Below are 21,619 nucleotides of genomic sequence, written 5' to 3' on the forward strand. Positions count from 1 at the left end.
CTGTTTAATTAGCCTCTATAAGCACTCACAAGAACCCATGAGAGACGAGTGAGCAGAATGCAAGAGTGCAAAAGCACTTTCATCGCTTAAATGCTAAACGCACAGCTGGGAAGCGGCCTACATGAATGTGACTGAAAAATGTAGCTGGAGATTTTTTTACTGATGCCATGAGTATTGGAGGGACTTATTTGCATAAAGCAAATAAAAAAAAAAAAAACAGCATTTTCGACGCAGGAGGAAATTGACTGGGGCGCTGTGCCAAGCAGGTTATGCAATGAGATGAGAAGAGAGGAGAGAAGGCCGATAGTCAAGGCCAGCGGAGGAGGATGGGAAGAAGTGGAGGATGGAGAGGTGAGGAGAGGAGAAGAGAGGAGAAGGGTAAATAAAAGGAAACAAAAGAAAACAAAGCAAAAGGTGAGAAGAAAAAGTGAGAGCAGGGGAGAAGATGCATTTACTGATCTCTTTCTTTCCAATGTGAATGCAACATAAACAATGTCAGATACTGTTGCTAAAAAGATTATTAACAGACACCTGATATACAAACCTCACCTCTCTAAAATTAGTGATCATTCCAACTACGGGCGACCAACATGGAAAAAATCCAGTATCACACTGTGTATAATTGCATATGAAAACATCAATAAATATCATGATATAATACATTTTCTGGAAAAGTAATTGTTCGTAAATAATATATACAGACAAGTCTGTTGTCTGTTTTTAGCTGAGCAAACAAATTAAATACCAGACCAAACAAAGCATGGATGCAATATATATAGGGATAGTTCTGGGTTATGTGTGATACATATACATAGTGTATTATCTACAGTAGATGGCAGCTGACACTCACCCTGTGAAAAAAATCAATATTATTTCAAGTGTACGCAATATCTAGAATATTTTTACTCCTTTACTTTGCTGTCAGACTGCCTTTTCTGGCAGGAAATTGCTGTCATATAAGTCAAATATCACTCTCTTCAAAGCCAGCAGACTTTACATCACAGAACACAGGAGGTGCCGGTCCACCGCTGCCTCTATCTGTTAGTTTGTTTGTGCTATTATGTGACTTCTGTGTTTTAAAGGTTAGCTTGGATGATATTTTGCTTGTAGCAGCCATTTCCTGTCAGAAAAAGTGGTCTGATGACAAAGAAAAGTGGAGAAAATATTCAAAACATAGAGTACATTTAAACTGAGACTGAGATTTTTTTTTCAGACGGGCCTTTTTTAGGTGGCTAAAATATGTATTTGTTTTGCGGTGAACCATTAGTAGCAGCAGGTACTCCTCTCTGCTTCTCCAAATTGGGGACATGCTGACCACCATCTACTATAGGTAATATACTGACTATGGATAAGTGCCTCATACAACCCCACTTCAAAAAAATTCAAATGTCCAAATGACAATGATGAAATGTCAAAATACAGTAAAGTTCTCCAGTATGTCAAAATCACAGCTGACTCAAATGCATACTGTCTCACAGTATGATTACCCACCCCTTTGTGAAATGTAGGCAGAAAAAAAGACAAATGGACACGAATAAGAGGCAAGATGGAGGCACAACCAGGAAACAGGAGTGGCTTCTGGAGTCGCACTGAGCATGTGTCTTACCGTAGACTAAAGCCTCCCCGTCCTGCATCTCTAGCCTAATCTCCAGCATGAAAAGATGAAAGGCCCACATGTTTGTTCCAAGAAGGAAACCCTACTTCTCCACGCCAGAGGAAACCTCTCAGCCTCCATTCCTCTATCTTTTTTGTCTCCTCATCTCACCTCACCTCTCCTCACCTTTTCCCCCTTTTCCTGTCTTATCCATGGGCGATACGCAGGCCGCCTGTCCAGCCTGCACTTCCTTATCTAGACCTGTGTCAGGCTTCCCACTGGATAAAGGTGTTGGTGTAAGTTCGGTTTTAACACAAGATGAGTCTTGTTTTGAAATGTTTATGAAATGAGCCCAGTGAAATAAAGGCTATGCGCTCTCTACATGAAAAGTGTAGGGTTGCAACTAATGCTTATTTTTACTTTCAGTTCATTTACAAATTATTTTTATTACTGGATTAATTGTTTGTAATGTTAGCAAGTACAGAACAATGTCCATCACAAGTTCCCATTACCAGTGGTCACACCTTAAATGTCTTGCTTTGGTTTACAATCATAAAGATCTACCAGACAATATTCACATCTGAGTTGCTGAAACCAGGGATTTTCTGCCATCTTTACTTAAAGCGACAGTTCACCCAAAAACTCAAACTACATATTTTTCCTCTGGCCCGTAGTGCTATCAGTGCAATTTTATGTATCATCAAACAGCTCACAAAAAGGTCTGAGGATCAGGCAATGATTTTTGGAGAGAGACATTGCTGTTGAGTTTTTCAGATGTGTTTTCGCCACTTTGAGCACCAGAGTGCCATTTGGTTCCATTAATATTTGAGAGGTGGCAAACATCTTTACAGACAATATCTCCAAAACTCTGCAACTCACAGCAAAACAATCCAGATGGATAAATATCACTAAAAGGAAAAATATGTATTGTTGATTTTGTGATGAACCGTCACTTTAAACAATTAATTATCAAAACACTTGCCAATTAGTTATCTGTCTATCAACTAATACCTTCACTGAATGATCGTTTCAGTTCTAGAATAGAGATAGAAATCCATCTTACGACCATAAATGACAGGAGGATCTTTGATTTTGTGTTTATTTCGGCGGCTCTGCAGGCAAAAGCAGCAGTGCTTCCACCATAATAACCACAAAATGTAACATCAAATATAAAATTATCTAAATAAAAAACTCCTGCTTCTTTTTAACTGGCTGAAATACTACTTACTGTAATGTTGCCAGGGAATAAGTAATTCACAGAGAATCCAACACAGTGGCAGGCATTAAGAATAACTATACAGAAACACCAAATCTTCTTATGGATGGTCTCTGCATCAGTAATAAATTGAGACAATTTCATAACCAATTAAAGACTCCTTGTTGTATCTTTAAAATAATACATTACCTAACCTAAACCAAAGAGTGTTAAGTGAACTAATCCAAACAGTGAACTTGTCTTATAGTATGTCGAGATAAAGAACAGCTTTACTATCATCACAAAATCTAATTTGTGGTACAGTTCAAAGATTCAGTTGAAGTGAGTTAGCACTGATCTCCAGTATGTTCACTTTGTCCACACATACAGAAGATATAAATGGATGCAAATGTTGACACATGCATAAAAGGCTCAAAGAGCGGCACTGTGTTGACTCTACGCTAGTGTTGCGTTTATGTCTGCAGAAGGTAAGAAAAGTCAACAAGAACTCACCGTGTAGGAGACACAATTGTGTACACACAATTGTACATGCTAGGTAGAGAGGTTAATAATCTTTGCAGTTCTGTGCTGACAGATTATAACTAATACTGTAAATCAGGAGGACTAACAGCCCAAATGTTACTGCAAGCAGACAGAATTTATGCTCAAATTGCACAACATGTATGCATCTTAAAGGAGAGTGCAAGGTCTCAGTGACATGTTGTTTGCAGCTCATTCAATATCTAAGCCCCGGTTTTGTTGAAGCCCTTCTTTGCGACCAAGGCCGCCCAGCTCATTACGTTCCCTCCTATCATGAATGATGAGAGACAAAAGGTAGGTAGATGGAAAAACACAAAAACACACACCATCCCAGCTCCATCCCCTTTTCAAAAGCAGGGCCACTTGACACGCAAACACACAGGAGCATGTAACTAAAACAGACATAAGTGTGTGCACAACACATGTGACAACACCAACACACACATATGCATTAAAATAAAGGTCCACCATATAAAATCCTGGCAGTAACACAGTAGGACACAGCTCAACTCCTCCCCTCCCCGTTCTACTTTCTTTCTTTCTTTTTTTGCCTCTTTCATCTCTCTATTAGCTCTGTCAATTGTTTATCAAAAGCAGCGAGGAGGCGATCGGAGCCGGGCATTTGAAAGCTCGTGCTGCGAGATCCATTTTAAAATTCATGACGGGTTAATGGTATGTTAGTGGCAACATTAGGACCCAGTGAGCTTGCGTCATGCTCATTCACATTGAAAACAGGCCGCTTCAAATGACTACTAAGCAGTCCTCATTCTGAGAGGTAATTCATATTGTAATTAACTTTTCAATCACAGCTGATTAATTAAGACAGGCCCTAGTCTGTAATTATGCATCTATTTTTGACCCTAATGCGAATCACTGGATATTCAGAGATTTCAGCAGCTGTGATTTAAGCCAGTTTCCACTCTACCTGCAAGTTATTGATCTTAAAAAGCAAATTTTGCACCTAACAATATTAAACAAGTGGACACAGTTGACACAAGAGTCATCATTTTAAACTACAATATAATACTACTATAAAAAAAAAAAAATCAATGATTGCTACCTCTTTAGAAGAACAAAAAAGTCAGATACATAGAAAAAAGGATATTTTTTGTCTACTTTTCAAAATTAACAACCTGCACACAGTGCTGCTACAGACAAAGACAATGAACACTGTCTAGTTTTGCTGCAAGCCAAATTTCAAGCAGGACAATAAAGACTGAGCTGACGTCCTGAATACACACTTTTCAATCATTTTTATAGCCTTGGTACTTTCAATACTATCAAATGTTAGACTTGTGATATTTTTAAACACGTGATACTGTAAAAGTATCAATAATTTGTGCTTTTGATAACATTAGTCAATACATGATCAGTGGCAATCAAAGGTTTCTAAACCGTGTAAGTGTTCATCTAATTTCTTCAAGAACGCCACCCTGGTTACGTTGCGTCTCCACTAAGAGAAATATCCTGAGCCTTCACATTCTGATGCACAATGCGAAGATAGGGAAGTGCGCTTGATGTCATGGTTCCCAACAAAAAACCTGAGATTAATAATTCAGTGCGGCTGTGGGATAGCTTTATTTTGTGTCCACTGAGACCAAGTCTTCTTTCATGAAAAATTGAAAAAAAAAAAAAAGAAAGAGGGGCTGGAGAAGGAGTTGGAAAACTAGGCTGGGTCAAACTGCACCTAGTTGCCATTGTCAAGCCTTGCTGGTATCCTTGTGGTCTCTCTCGATTTTCACTCACGCACAAACACATTCACACACACACACACACATCCTTCTAACCCTCACTCCTAGAGTAAACATACCCTCTCCATAACAGTGCGAGGTGAATCCGCTCATGCATCAGAATCGACCATCAAATATTTATCACGGAGCAGCAGTGATTTTGACAGTGTGCTCATGCTTTTGACAGCACTCGCCTGCTGCAATACTTATTGGAGTAAACACGGACAATCCAATATCGTTGTTCTTTTGAACGCTTGCGAAAGAACTCAAAAGAACACCGAGCATACAATATAATCCATCAAAACTTCACTGCATATTCTATAGGCCGCCAGACACGCTGTAAAAAAAAATAAAGATGTTATTGTAGACGGTACAATAAGAGCTGATTTAAAGGGATAGTTAAAGGGATAGTAGATTACTTGAAGGGCGGTAATATATGGTACTTATCAAAAGTCAGTATTTTAGCTACAGTAGATGGTAGTTGGAACACCTACAGTCTGGATAAATAGAGAGGAGTACCAGCACAGAAGCTAATTAATGTACTGCAGTGGATATGGTCAGCAAAGGGTATTGTAGCAACTGTTTTAAAAGGGCCACATAAAAGAAAAAATCAGTTTTAGTGTACTCTATATTTAGAAGATTTTTACACCACTGTACAGTCAAATTTTGCTAAATATTGATCTCCCTGTCTCAACTAGACTCTACCGGCAAAATCAGTAATCTTACCTGGCAGAACATTGGAGTTCCTGGTCTACTGCTCTCTCTTAGTTTCTTTGTATTATTGTGGACTTTTATGAATCTGAACAGTGATGTCACACAACAACACAAACTAACTAACATACCCAAGCTGTGGCAGACCATCAACTCCCTTGTTCTGCAAGTTAAAATTATTGATTTCGCCTCTGGAGCCTGGTAGGTTTGGAGAGAGTGATATCTGGCTTATATAATGGCAGTTTGCCATCAGAAAAGGCTGTCTGATGGCAAAGTAAAGATAAAATATTCTAAATATAACATACACTTAAACTGATGCATTTTTTGTTGAATCCTTTTTAAGTTCCTAAAATACCTTTTGTTGCTCTTTTCTTGCTTAGCTTCCATGCAGTTACTCCTCTCTGCTTCTCCAAACCAGAGCCGCAATGACTAATCGATTAATCAATGATGAATTAATTATGAAATTAATTGTCAGTTATTTTAATAATCGATTAATCAGTTTGAGTAATTTAGCAAGAAAAAAGTCAAAATTCCCCATTATCTGACATGTTGATTAATTGAGAAAATAATTAACATTTTAATTGATAATGACAATAGTCATTTGTTGCAGCCCTATAATAAACTGATTATCTTTACCCTTATACTATCCTTACCTTATACAATCCCACATCAAATAATCTGAACTATACCTTTAAGGAATTACTAGCAATGGTTTGGTTTTTCAAAATAAAGGAATATCACACACATACATGCACAAGTTGCAGTCCATACATGAAGAAATGTTTTTTTCTGTATTTTCTAATTCAGGCCAACAGAACTTTGTTTTTTTATAAAGATGTAGGGGGGATGTGTTAAATGCATTTTATCCTCATAATGAACACTTTTTTCAGCTGTAGTCACCATCTCTGAGCCTTGTCTACATGATTCCTTTCATTTACAGGACGTAATCATATCTGCACGCTGCATATTCACCCGCTATCCGTGACATTAGGCAATGTCTTCAACCAGCGGCTCGCAGCAAGTAACTCGAGTAACCTCGAGTAAGTAAGTCGCTGGCATGGATCAGAAGACACATCTTCATGCTTGAGTAGACGCATTTAAAATGCCACCAAAACACCGTCCCAGATTCTGCCCTCAGTCAAATGACATCAAGTGCTCACTTACAGGTCCCTGAACGCCCCAGTATGAAGCAAAATCAGCCAGCGGGCAGTACATGGAGCAATCAAGAGATAAGCATCCCATTTAACTTGAGTAAAAATCCAACCCGCAGAATGTTCTGGTGTCTTGCGTTATCATGCTGTGCCACTGGATTCAAACAAGGAGGGTAACTAGGTCAATGATGCTACGTAAACTGTTCCACTTTACCCCTTGCTGGACTCAAAATGGAGTTGGCTGAGGTGGAGTGTGTATACTGTAGGAAAGGGAAGCTCAGTGATTCAATGTGACAGTTATCAACATCCTCTGGCTAGTGAAAGGACAGGGCCGTGCGGAGCTGCAGAGCCCCAGTAATGGCAGACTACGACAGTAAACAGGTAAGAAGATGACTCACAGAGAAACAGAACAGAGTGTCCAAAGAACACGAAGCAGAGCAGAGCAAGGAGGGTGGCTGGGATAAACAGCCCAAAAAAAAGAAAGAAACTCACCTCTACCCCTCCCAAACATTAAATCCCACATTTTTGTCTTTACCAAAGTGGGCACAAAAAGACTTTGCTGTACCTCCTACAACTTTACAAAGAGGGTCATATTTACATTACCCCTTACATTAACACTGGAATTTTACCTTTACATATTAAACATTAGGCTTTATTTTTATAAGGTTGTGTAGATTTATTAGAGCACTAGACGTTCTGTATTAAAGTATAACATGTCTTACCTGAGGTGAGTGAAACTGTGTCTTTCTCCCATGATACAACAGTGACGTAGGCCTCAACAGAAGCAGGGATAATGCACTTGAAGACGGCTACACTGCCTCTCATAGCCTTCTGGTCAGCCACTCTGACTGTGTAGGGTTCCCGTGAGACTATAATGCAAAAACAAACAAACAAACAAAAAAAAACATAAACATCAAGTCCCGTTCATAAAAGACTGATTGTGTTACTGTGTACTTCTTTTTCATCTTTAGTGACAGGGTGGGTATGCAGATTGAGGCCTCAGATAAAGTTCCCATTTTGGAAAACTTTAAACCTACTGGTGTGTCCTTAAGCAATCTGAATCCCTCACAGCACCAGGAGCCACAGAGCTAACTCCAATATCACAATACTATGACTGCATATAGGTGTTCAATTATGCATTATTATAGTGAGAAAAACAAAATATTAATGGGACCGTTTTGACTATTTTAATTAGGGTTGTCAGGGTACAGTACTTATTGGTAGGAAGTGCAATAACTACAGTTGATGGTGTCGACACACAACACCCAGTGTGGGGAAACAGAGAGGACAATCAGCACAGAAGCTTAGCAATAATGTACTTCAGTGGACGGGGTCAGCAGTAAAACGCATTTTAGCCAATTACAAATGTGTACATTTTTGTATATTTAGAATATTTTCAACACTTTACCTCTGATAGGAAACTGAAGTTACATTGCCCTTTTTTTGCGCTCTCCAAAGCCACCAGACTCCTTTGACAAAAGCAATAACTTTACCTTGCAGAACACGGGAGCTGCTCAACTACCACTGGCTCTGTAAATTAGTTTGTTCTTGTTATTGTGTGACTTCTGTGAATACAAACTAATGCTGTGAAACCAGCAACTCCTGTGGGTTTTTTGGGGGTTTTTTTGTAAAATTTCTGGTTTTGCCAAAAGAGTCTGGTGGCTTTATAACAGCAGCTTCCTGACAGAAAAGGCTATCTGACATCAAGGTAAAGCAGTGAAAATATTTTAAATATAGTGTACACTTAATCTGATATTGACCTTTTTTTTTAGGTGGCTGAAATACATTTTTCTGCTTACCCTATCCTCAGCAGTACATTGCTTAGCTTCCTTTACCAGTGCTTCTGCTGTTTTTCCAAACTGGGGGCGTGTCAATCAGCATCTACTGTAGGCAATTCACTGACTATGGATAAGTGCTTCATACAACCCCACTTCAAAAAATCTGAACTACCACTTCAAGCAAGTCATGTTGGTCACACTTAATGAAAATTATCTGATAAGCTTTTAATATAATACATACTTGAGACTAAAAAATGTAAAGTGGGGTTTAGGGTTAGGTGCCATGGCTATTTCCCTAACCGTTACTATTACTGCAAGCACTCCTGCTACACTCCGCCCTCCTCTGTGGACTGACCAGCTTTGATGTGGACATCTTGACTCCTTATCTTGCCAGAAGGGTTCTCGGCAGTGCAGTAGTATGTGTTGTCGTGGATCAGCTTGCTGAAGCTCGATGGCAGGAAGTTGAAGATCTGCAGGGTTCCGTTAGGGTGGACGTGGCGGATGCCCGGGACATCGTAGATCTCCTCGCCAGTCGCCAGATACCAGCGCAGCGAGGCAGGCGGCGCGCCCCCAGCAGGACAGGGCACTGAGGTCCCTGTGGTGCTGGCAAATACTACCTCTTGCAAAGATGCATTGACAAAGTATAAGCTGGAATGTAGGTCCTCACTGAAAACTGAAAGAGAGGAAAGACAGGATGTTTTGTTGTTGTGTTTAAAGTACTGTTTTAAGATACATGCATACATGTTATGTTTGTTTTTATTGCATATGGATCAATGTTCCGGTAGATAAAGTTTGGAAGCAACAACTTCGATGTGATCTGGACTTAAGACATGAGATGGTAAAAACATTCTTGATATTTAGATCATTTGCTAATTGAGTATGAAAATGTTAATTTAAAACATAAATTAAAAGAACAGAAAGCTCAAATTAGTATTCCTCTAAAGTAATTCACTGTAAGTGCTTCTATTTATGGAACATGATCAGTAGTTTTGGAATCATCAATGTGCTCCCATCAGTGGGACCCCGGGAACATTAAATTAACATAAACTACCATCAATTATGAAATAAGGTCAGTTTCCTCGTCCATGTTCGAGCTTTAATTCAAGCCAACATCACAGTAAAGAGAATGACGCTAAATGCAGTTTGTGCAGGAGTATTCTCGAGAGGAGAGGAGGGTGATAAATGTCAGTGTCGGATCAATTAGCTCTATGGTCCTCTACAGCTGGTTTCAGAGTGATGAAGCCAGCTCACGTTTGCAAATCTGAGGTTCGAGAGCCTGTTTGTATTTTTGTATTTCAGGCGCAAATACTTGTATGTACAGTATTTCTGTGTGTGTGTATCTCGCTTGCCATCTCAGCCTGGTGACGAGCCCAGAGGCTCTGCACTAAGTGGCTTACAGTGGCACTGGCAGCTGGCTGGGACCCTCCCTGGGGAGAAAACATTTTAGCACTTCATAAATTCCTAACAAGGTTTCAAATTGCAGACGTTTCCATCCTTTTCTCTGCTCCAGCAGCTCTCAACCAGCAATGAGACACTCCAATGACCTGTTCATGTACACACGCACATCCACACAGCACTCGATTGTTGTTACAAATTAGGAATACTCATTCAAACTTATTAGCACAACAAAGATCAATACTGCAGCATTTATTTTGGCAAGAATTTGTTGACATATTGGAGATCTGGGCATTTGCATCTTTTCTGAAATGCTAACATCTCTGCACTCTGTATTACATTAACTGGCATATGCTTTCACATAATGTGGATTTTTCATCCTTATGAAAGGAAAGAAAAGGGGGGCATGTCCAATAATTAATGCCTGGCTATATGGATTATTATGTCGAGATTTTAATGGTGGCCATGAAAACAAAATATAACACAGGATTTACTGAAATTCTTTTCTGTATGATTATCAGATATTTTTGTGTGTCTTAGTTTGAATTAGAAGAGGAGACAAACATAGTAAAATGAATGAGAGGCACACTGTAAGTTATCCTGCCTTGACAGACATATGCAGTTTAACTATAAAACAGGAGTGATGGAGATGCAGTCCTGAGGACACATCTAATCAGCTAAATAAGTAGCAACACCTGTGCGGATTTAACATAACACTAAAAAGGATTTATTTTCCCCCTATTTTTTAATCACTTCAGATTTTTCAGAGGGGAAAAAAACCCAAGGTGGGAAGTGTGCACATTATCTTAGGATGTTTCCCTGTGGCTGGTGCACAATATTTACTCATTAAGTCCTGGAGCTGACAGAGTTAAATATGAGTGAAACCCACCAGCGCACATTTATGGGAATTAATATTATGGGTTTGTGTGATTAAAGCAAAGTGAAGGCGAGGACGAGTGTGTAAGTCATCTAAAAAAGGTACTTTGTTGTTCTGTCAGTTTTAAGGCAATATTTACATTGTAATATTTGAGTGGTGAAAAGTAACGTAGCACATCTACTAATTCATCATATTTCAGGTACTTCTTCTTTCATTTCATTCTTTGCTTATTTGTATTTCAACTACACCACATTTTTGAGGGAAATGTGCTTGTTACTTCATCATGAGTTTAACAATATTAAAAGCGTGCAATGCTAAACATAATTCCACACCTCTTAAACATATTTTATTCTCTTAAACCAGTTTCAGATATGCAGGGTCCAAAATTAGCACCAGCCACCAGCAAAATGCTGATAAAATAAGCAAGATGCTGGGAGATTTGCTCCACTTGCCAATGAAAAAAACAAACAAACAAACAAAAAAAAACAATGGTAATCTATTCAGTGGCTGGTAAAAATTTAATATTTACTAGTCATTTGACATTTGTACTAAAAAGCTGATTTTGAACGCTGCAGTCATGATCTCCCACATTAATGAAATTAATTTGCCAAAAAAGACATTTAAAATAAATTCAACAGCATTTTATTTTATTTTATTTTATTTTATTTTATTTTATTTTATTTATTTTAATTTTCTGTGGAAATTGCAGTAATTGTTTTCATGAATTCTGTTGTCCATAATAACTGTGTGGGGAAAATCTGATATCTGAACAGCCCTAGTGTAAATGATTCATACTGTAACTAGTGTAAAATCAGTCATAATATTATAATATCAGACACTGAGACTGTGCTTACTTATGTAGTTGCTTTGAGGAGCCCATGAGATTTATTTGAAACAAAAAATTATGCCAGAAAATGCAACTGCAGTATAGCTAATGACTGTTAGAATATCCAACCAACACTACATATAATAATCACATTTTGCTGTTGTGGAGCCAATATTTAAACAGACTTAAGAAAATAAGTACAAAGCAAAAATACTACAATATGAGAATATATTTGTGGTCAAGAGAATTTGCTTCTATAATATAATTGTTTTCTTCAGCATGTCAGCTGTGATGGCCTGTAAGTAGCAGGACAGCCTGATGACTGAATCTCTTTCTTCGTTTACTTGGCTATATGCGACTCTGCTGGCTGGCTGTCTCTGTATGTACGCAGATTTCATTTGTAAATGCTAACAATGCACATTCCTGACTCACTGCTGCAGAACTCTTTGTTATTTCCATCTGTGAATTGTAAAAGGTGATGACTAACCATGCAACTCTGGTTCTGCACATATTTCTGTGCATATGTTAAAGGTTTAGTTTCTAGATAAAAACAGCCTACAATGCTGATCTATTTATCTGTCTGTGTCTATCTATCTATCTATCTATCTATCTATCTATCTATCTATCTATCTATCTATCTATCTATCTATCTATCTTACTGTAACTTTGCTTTCCACTATCATCATGTTTATTACAGATTAATAATAATGAATAATAAACTGGGTAAGTTTAAGTTGCTATTAGGGCTGCAACTAACAATTATTTTCATTGTTGATTAATCTTCCAATTATTTTCACAATCAATCATTTAGTCTATAAAATGTTAAAAAAAAAAAAATCCTTACATTTAAGAAGCTGTAACCAGCAAATGTCTGACATTTTTGCTTGAAAAATAACTGACATAATTAATCAGTTATCAAAACAGTTGGCAACTAATTGTCTCTCGACTGACTAAACAATTAATCAACTAATAGTTGTAGCTTGCAATATAAAGAATACCAGCCAGACCAGTTAACAGAACATTTTCTTGTTTGAAAGAATCTCTGAAAAGCTGAAGCTTTTACTAGAAAAACGATTATATCCTGAATTGTTTAAACTGACCCTAATCCTCATGGTAATGAGCAATATTGTTGTGCTTTGACAGCCATACACAAGGCACAAGGATTGTGTGAATTTCACAGAGGATGTCACATAGAAAACACTGGTTCTGACACAGATTTGACTTTATCTATCTAAATAAAATTTACGGACATACGTGTATATGCTCCCAGCAGAGGAACTACTCCTGTACCATCTCTCACATCAAAAAGTTTTAGCCAATTTGAATCTTTTAAAATGCGGTGGGATAGGGTGCTGCGCTCTCAGTGGGTCTGTGGCACCGGCCAAGATGAAAATAATACATCAAAGTCATATTAAATTCTGATTCATTCTCTTTTTTCCAGCTGGCACAGGGAGTATCAATCTTCTCGGTGCTCTGTTGATAATACAGACTGGAGCCATGAGGGGACTGTTCATGGACGGTGCTCAAGGTTAGTGAGAAGGAGAAGACACTTTGAAATCACTCATGTCTCTATATTCAAACACACAGCCTTTACTGATGTTACACTCAGCAGACATTTTCTTTGTGTATGAAATATGAAATGTGCCGGTGATTATACTGGAGAGTCTTTGGCTTATGCATTAGAACAGAATAGAATATCTCAGCAAAATACTGTCTGAGATCCTGCTTTGATGATATGCTCATATGGGGAGGATTTGTGGAAATAAGTGAAGACAAAGGCTGTTTTGCAAAAATAATTTGCACAAATTAAAAAAAAAAATCCAGTGACAGGCACAACCTGCACACATCAAAGTTTTCAGCAAATACAATTTGGGTACTTCGTTAATTGATACTTTGAACATTACGGCAGCACAATAGCAAATGGCTGGAGAGAAGTAGATCAAAGAAATGTGTGGTTGCTTGGAAAGCTTCTATTCTGTGCAAGCATCGGAGAAATTGGATTAGGATTTATGTCATGGCTGTTTTGATATTCGTCTATTTCACATATTAAAAGTATGTGAGAGCAACTCAATTTAGACTGGCTGAGTGATAGCGAGATTGATTTAATTAAAAAAAGAAATGGACTCTGGTGGAAGGGTGCATATCACCGCGCTACTCGTTTTCCTAATTGACTAAGCTCAGGAGCCAGACCACAAATGGTCCGGTGACGCAGGTACATCACCCCCTCAGACCTCGCAAAGAGCACGGTGTCATGCCCCAACAAACGGCCTCAGGGCCCAACCACTTACTACATTGCCCGAGAGGAAATCAGTAATTGGCATAATTTTTCATGAGCTGAAGCGTAAAGGTGAAATAAATGACACTGTTCAATAATGCATTATATGCATCTATAATTGACTATGATTTTTTCTTTCCAAAAGGATATCTTCAGGGAGAAGGAAAGAAGGAAAAAGGCTGTTTCATTTAAATCTTTTGGTTTCAGGGCCAGCAGGAAAGCTGACTAACACAACCAACCAAGAATACCAGCCTTATAACAATTTGTGGGGATAACATATGACTCTGGGTCATGTTGTAACAATTACAAGGTACAAGGTAAAAGGCAGATTTATTCATCATTATAAAACACAGGATTGTATGATGATGATTAAGTTGTAGTTCCCTTTTTTGCTACTCAGAAAAACAACATCATATGCAAAAATTCTGTACAGTACATTGTCTTAAAAAGATAATGAAAATAAAAATAAAACAAATTATTTTACAATGTGGAGTGCTGAGGATGAAATAAAGACTGACAGCCTGAGGGAAGAAGCTGCTCTGTAGTCTGGTGATACAGCAGTGGATAGTTCTAAAATTAATAGAGCTAATAAAATGGATAAACTGAATAGTAACTTAATAAATTACTTTTTCCGTTTGTTCTTTATTCTGTTAATCTTTATGCAGATTTATTTTTTAATCTGGGCCTTATTGTCATAGTTTTGGTCCGTATACTTGTAGGTTAACATACTATAAGACCGCACTGACTACCAGGATCATAGAGATTCTACATTATTACAACTGTCTTTTGCACTGCTGCAATTTCCAGTGTTCATACAGCTGACTTAGGAGCCAACTGCTTGTGCTGATAAGTACTTTAATTTTTATAGTTTTTTACTCCACATTTCGACTTACAAAGCTAGATCCAGCAGACTCCACAGACCTTTACAATCTCTACAGTGATGAGGTGAGTACAAAGTTACTATAGGTCCAGGGGTGGATTTTTGGCAAGCATGAACATGAGACCCTCCACATGCTTTGTCCTATTATCACCTTTTAAGTTGAGATGGCGAGCTTGCGAGTCAAGATTGGCTTCTTTACAGTCATTACAGCCACTTGATATTAAACCAAACAGCAAGTAAAACAATAAGTTACGAGATACAACTGCAGATTATAATAATAATAATAATAATAATAATAATGTAATAGTTAATGGTGTTTGAATCACCCATTCTCCACAATAATTCTGGGCTTCCACTGCAACAGATAACTGGAACAGGGGTTGTGTGAGGTACTAATTGATAACATGGAAGCTAAGCAATATACTGCTGTGGACAGGGTCAGCTGCAGTGTACAGTAGGTATAGAATACTTTCACTGCTTTACTTTGCCATCAGAAAGCCTTTCTGATTATAAATTGCCATTATATAAGTCAGATATAGCTCTCTCTCTCTCTCTCTCTCGCTCAACCTGACTTCATGGGCGAAATCAGTAATTTTACCTTGCAGAACACAGTAACTGATCTACCACTGCCTCCGTCTGTTTATTACGTGCATTGTCGTGTCATTTTGGTGAATCCAAAACTAACCTTTTAAAACAGAGAAGTGACAAAATAACACAAACTAACTAACAGATCGAGGCAGTGGTAGATCAACAACTCCTGTGCTCTGCGAGGTTAAACGACTGATTAGACCGATGGAGTTTGGTTGAGAGAGAGGGAGACATATTTGGCCAACATAATAGTGGCTTCCTGTCAAAAAAGGCAGCCTCACAGGAAGGTACAGTGTTACTGATATAAATATATATTTCTTAATGGGCTTTTTTTTTTAAGTGACTAAAATATGCTTTCCTGCTGACCCTGTCCACAGCAGTAAATTGCGTAGTTTCCAGTAAGGTAATACACTGACTAAGTGACAATTATGGGAAATTTATCACAAAAATCTAGTGCAAACTCATTTTTCACAGTATTTACACTCTAATGATTTATTATTTAGGATGTGGTTTGGGAGAGTAGTGGCAGTAATGTTCCCACAGAGCTACTGTACAATATGACAAACAACACCTATGGTTCAGTATCATCACAGGACTGTGATCCTTCACACAATAGAGCTGATCAGTTGACAGGGTGTAACCAACCATGACAGTGTGCTTTCAGAGCCACTGGGGCGCTTCATTTAAGTAAACGTGCAATCAATGCTGATGGGAGCAAACAGCAGGTAAAGATGAATTCACTAACTGGCTGTTTGCTGAATCACAAGCAGGAAGAAGTTGCAACATGATCTTATTGTATTCACAGCCTAACTATTTTTGGGGAATCTGCTTCTCGGACACCTGATCAAAGCATGTAAACGTCACGTTGAGTTGATCTCACTTTGTGTACCTGCAGCGTTAAGTGAATAGTCCCAGTGCCACGTGGGAAACTGGTGACAGCCTATTAACTCTCACGCCATAGTTACATATTCTGTCTTTCATGCTGCTGCTGCCTTTTTCATGCACACTCTGACATGAAAAGAACAGAGAACAGCAGAGAGCAAACAAGAAGAGGCAAAGAGAGAATCAGAGAGACAGTGCGATTGATTCAGTTTCCCGTATTTCAGAGGGCACTCGCGTTGCATCTGTTGAGCGAGCAGAGCCATTGTCTGAGTTGTCATCGCCGCCGCGGTAGGGGGACTCGGCACTGCATGGCAGCGTGGCACCGGGTGCCTCGCAGTGACAATGTGACAGCAGGAACCCTGGGTAATTAAAGCAGCTCTCTGCTCTGTGCCCTCAGGGCAAGTATGCCTGGGACATGGAGATCATACCTGGCTCGCTCACATTCAAGACTCACAGTAGCCAGAGCAATTTTCCACCTTAACAAATTCCCATTTCTGCTCTGTGGATTTATGGATAACAGGATTGGTATTATTTATGCAGTGCTGAAAGAATGTGATCAAGCTGCGTTCACAGCAGCTGAAAACAGGACTTTGACTATGACGATAACTGCATTACTGAAATACTGAGGTAATGTAATGCTCAGTACCATCATCACCCCTAATTTTACTTTCAAGGGTCAATCTAGGGCTTAGTGGTGTGGCCTAAGATCTATATCACAGTAAAATTTGAAGTTTGGACGGTAAAGGTATATATCACAGTGTATTTGTTTTTCTTAAAATGTCAATATAAATGGTTCTAAAGGGGTTAAACACTGGCAGCTATTACAGTACTCTTATTACAGGGAAATATTTCACATAGTACAGAGGTGTTTTAATAACAGTAAATATGCAGAACTGGAATAATGAATGTAAAAAAGTGTATCAAGTAGTACCACATCTAGTAACCACCTTCAACCAGCATAATTCAGAGATATTTTCTGCTTGTTGTCTCCTCGATATTTTTTGGAGATCAAGCAAAGTGAGCGCTATACCAGTCAGCAGAGTCAAAATTCATACCGTAGTACAAAAGTATACCAGTGTACTTTCTATAATGTTTACCATCCACCCCTTGGTCAATCTTATGTTATTCCATTGTGCAATGTTTTTGAGATTAGAGCTGTACACAAACAAACCCAGGAAAACAGAACAGTCTGCATGGTTGATACTAAACCCAGTGCATCATGGGATTGGCAGTGGACGGCCAACAACAACATCAACTGATTTCAACAGAAAGACATTCGGTGTTGGATTCATTGTCGTGAATTTATTTTACCAAAATCTCCCCCCCAAAAAAAAGGTGCTGCAGTTTGAGACTGTATTACAAAGTTTCTAAAAAGTACAATCTCACCAGAACTGTTGTTGTTGCATTGTTTATGAACTGACACACTGCAACCTGTACTGTACATTTACTGCCAGACTGACTGCTTACTGCTCCACTATGAGCAATACTGTCAGTCAGCCGGCTACTTGTTCTCATCACTTGCACGCTGCACACACACGCTACATACTGCCCTATTCCTCAAAAAAGCTATGCTACTCTCATGACAGTATCCTTCAATAAATTCTGATAAAAACGTAATACCTGGGAGGTTGTGATAAACTGCCATGCAGCAAGAATAACTGACACAGCTGTAATTATATGTGTTTTCTTTTTCATTTTAAGTGATTAAAAGAGTTGAAATCATATTTTACCAAAGTACATATAGCCATGAATCCGATATAAATAACATGTAGCAGCTCTGAGACAGGCAGACAACAAACGTTTGGGGCCAAGCAGTCCAGTATGAGTAAGCATTCCCAGTGATCTGATCTGCCCAGAGGCAATACACCATGCACGGAAGTTAAATGACTGTCTTCCAATTTGCTCTCATGAATATTAAGCAGTGCTGTGACAGTAGAAAGGGCTGGCTGTACGCAGGCTGCTGATCCACACCGACAGATCTGTCCTCTGATGTCTAGGAGGGGCGGGAATCGCTAAAACGAGGCCCCCACAGCAGATGAGCCTCCTCCTCCCCGGTCTATTTTCATGTCTTAAATGGGCCAGAGTGGCTGCCTGTCTCATCAAGGGGAAGCCAGAGACCCTGGACTGTTTCTCACTTTAGTAAAACTGAGCGATAAAGACATTGATGTCTAAATTATGCTGCTGCTGATGATGAGAGCAAGAGAGAGGATCTGATGAGGGATTATACTGTAGCAAACTATAGCAGCTCCCTCTGCTGCTGCTGATGATGAATAAAAACTTCCACTAGTACAAATCTAATACTGCCATGTGATGTAAGCAGCATAGTGTAGGGAAACCCACGTCTGTAATAAAGTAAATAAAACAAAGATTATATTCAAAGCGTCTCATATATTCACTGTATGTTTACTATGAGTTTGGTTTCACAGTGTGAGCCTAGAAAATGCTTCTGATCTACAGCAGCTTTTGCAATTAGCTGGAACTTATTATAGTTATTTAAATTTTCAACACCTGCAATCTTACCTATTAATTAAAATAATTTTCTAATTTTACCAAGAACCCGAGGAGAGCAGCTCTGTGGTGCTTCCTCTCCTCAACCTAATTAACAAGAATAAAACTAAGTATTTATAGAAAGCTAATGCTAATCCTTTTGACAAACAGTACTCGGGGAATATATTTATAAATATTTTTTATGGTTCATTTATTCTTGCGAGGTGCATCATTGGTGGTTTGCCACAAAAAGTAACTGCCAAAAAGACAAGCAGTAGCTTTTGAATGCAGTCTGATGTGTGTTTTAAATTCACATTTAAATAATCAAACTGGTTGTAATATTAGGTTTGTTTTGGAACCAAAGCCTGACACTTAAAACATATTTAAATCACTCATTTTGAGTGTTTCGGTAAAATGTCAATGTGTAGCACTTCATTAAAGCTAGTACTTCATGCTTACATTCAGAAAAATGCACCTCAGTATCAAATGAATGCATATTTTCTATAATTTCTATATTTTATATCTGTAATGTTGTGACCTTTAATATAGTCTAAGATGTGAGGATTTGGATGATGTTCTGTTGCACAGTGCGATGAAACAGTAAGTCCATTGGAAAGACTACAGGGGCTGAAAAGGTTAAAGACAAAATGTGTTGAAGTGACCTAGAAAAAAAAAAAGGTCATGGGGTTAAGTAATCAAATAAGACAGCAGAAATGTATTGCCACAACAGAAAATATTCCACTAATAGAAAAGATAAAATAATACAGATTCATTTCCAGGCCCACACTTGGACCACTTTTAGGAAGGTTACTTTTGAAAAGTAATAGGTAACAGATTACAAATTACCCTATTAAAAAGGGTTGAAGGCTGAAGTGCACTGTCAGGAAATATGCCAAATAAAGGCATGCCTGCACAGTGAGAATGAATGTTATATCTTGCATATGATTTTTTTACTGAAAAGAATACACTTGTATTAACAAATTACGGATTACAGATCAACTTTACATGTAACTAGTTACTCCCCAACACTGCACTTGGGATCACGCAAAACAAAATCCCATCAGATGATTTAATCATGATATCCAGGGTGATGACAATCACATGTTTAATCATGAACCAAATAAACAAATATACAAATATATCTGATAATTGTTCATGAGTTACAAAACCATTTTTTGTGGCCATGATTCAAGTACAGTTTCATTGTGTTTAATCTGTCAGTCATCCAAAAGTCGTATGACATTAGTATGACATGAGCTATATTTTGGATGACAGGTACAGTTCAGCATTACGCTGATCCAGTTTGCCAGTCAGCAGCAGACATCAGAAACTTCTATACTTGAAGATTCTCTTAGTAATTTACTATCATACTCAAACATGTCTGATTGAGACCGGAGTGGATATAATCGAATCGTCTCCAAAATAATCTAATGGTCAGCATACACGCTCTCTCTTGATAACACAATTAAGCAGCAGTGTTCTTGTACAGATGTCTTAAGGCAGAGGCCTTACCTCAGTTAAACAAGAAGACATGGCACATACTGGACAACCAACCTTATTATGTCACCAACCATCAAGGATAAGGGCCATCAAAAGAGTTGATGTTGATAGTGTCTTAACATGACCGCTGTCCACCTGCATGCCAGCTAACATAATGCATCATCCATGGAGGTTTCAGTGTACAGGAGCTGCGACATGAGAGGCTGCTGAAGAGAATGACCTGACAGCGACAGCCTTTGGCCCTCAACAATCTGATTTCACTTGTGTTACCTCAATCTTTTAACTAGACAGGGCACACCTTTGTGAAAAAAAAAACTTTTTAAAATCCTGCTTTTATATTCTGAATTATTAGGTGGTGACTCATCTCAGTTGGTTACCATGTGCTGAATGCAAGCAAGTAATGTTCAAATCAACTAACCAACTCAATATTTGTATTTTTAGATGGGTTTATAATATAAAAAAAAATCATTGCAAACTATGCAAACTACTAATGTACAAATGGACCCAACAGCCCAAAACAAATGACCGTTGCTCCAAAAATTCCCACTCTACCTGCAGTTACCTCATTGAAGTAACTCTGATGATTTTAACTCTTAACAAAATTGTCTGTGCCAGTAAATTGCTTGAAATGTCATGATAGTAAGGCCTTAAAGATGGCTTATTAAAGGCAAAACCTCTGCAGATTCAACACCATGGACAGGGCCAGCAGTCACTGAATTCCAATCAAAGTCAGAGGTCAGAATTTCCTGGTTGAAATTTCCAACTTCTGACCTCAAAACGCTCCAGGTGCACAAGGCCGCAAAAAACATGGCCCACTGTGACAAATTGATGCTTCTTTGGCAAGTGTACACAAATTGAACCCTCAGCGATGCACCCTCCTTGCATGAGATGATGATGTGCTGTTAAAATGTGGTTTTATTTCTTGGTATCTTTATTTTGTGAAGTACCCTGTAACTCTGGTTTGTATTATTATTATTATATAAACAACACAGAGGAGGAAAATGGCACATGAGTTATTTTACAGTGCTTAATAACAATGGTGACATATTTTGACATCAATATACTATACATGTAAAACAGGTTTTATTAAATGATTTTACCAACAAGGTCAAAGGTCTTTTCCAGTGTACTTTTCCTAGTAGGAGGTCAGAGTTTTTTGAGTTTCAAGTTGTCTGGAATGCAGCATAACAATTGCAGGGAGAGTGTGTAT

The 21,619-nt window shown here is 38.4% G+C and overlaps 1 protein-coding gene across 2 annotated transcripts in view; it reads right to left on the bottom strand.

Annotated features, from left to right (window-relative positions):
- dscamb (Down syndrome cell adhesion molecule b) overlaps nucleotides 1–21,619 on the bottom strand; it is a 159,072-nt gene that overhangs the window by 120,161 nt on the left and 17,292 nt on the right. For both annotated transcript variants that reach the window (XM_084717299.1, XM_084717298.1), the window contains exons 2-3: nucleotides 9,055–9,372; nucleotides 7,644–7,790 (exon numbers count right to left, since the gene is read on the bottom strand). In XM_084717299.1, coding sequence (XP_084573425.1) covers nucleotides 7,644–7,790; nucleotides 9,055–9,372 — 465 coding nt within the window. The remainder of the gene's footprint in view (nucleotides 1–7,643; nucleotides 7,791–9,054; nucleotides 9,373–21,619) is intronic.

Source organism: Lutjanus erythropterus, chromosome 4 (assembly GCF_056507025.1).
Source record: "Lutjanus erythropterus isolate fLutEry1 chromosome 4, fLutEry1.hap2, whole genome shotgun sequence".
Taxonomy (NCBI): domain Eukaryota; kingdom Metazoa; phylum Chordata; class Actinopteri; order Lutjaniformes; family Lutjanidae; genus Lutjanus; species Lutjanus erythropterus.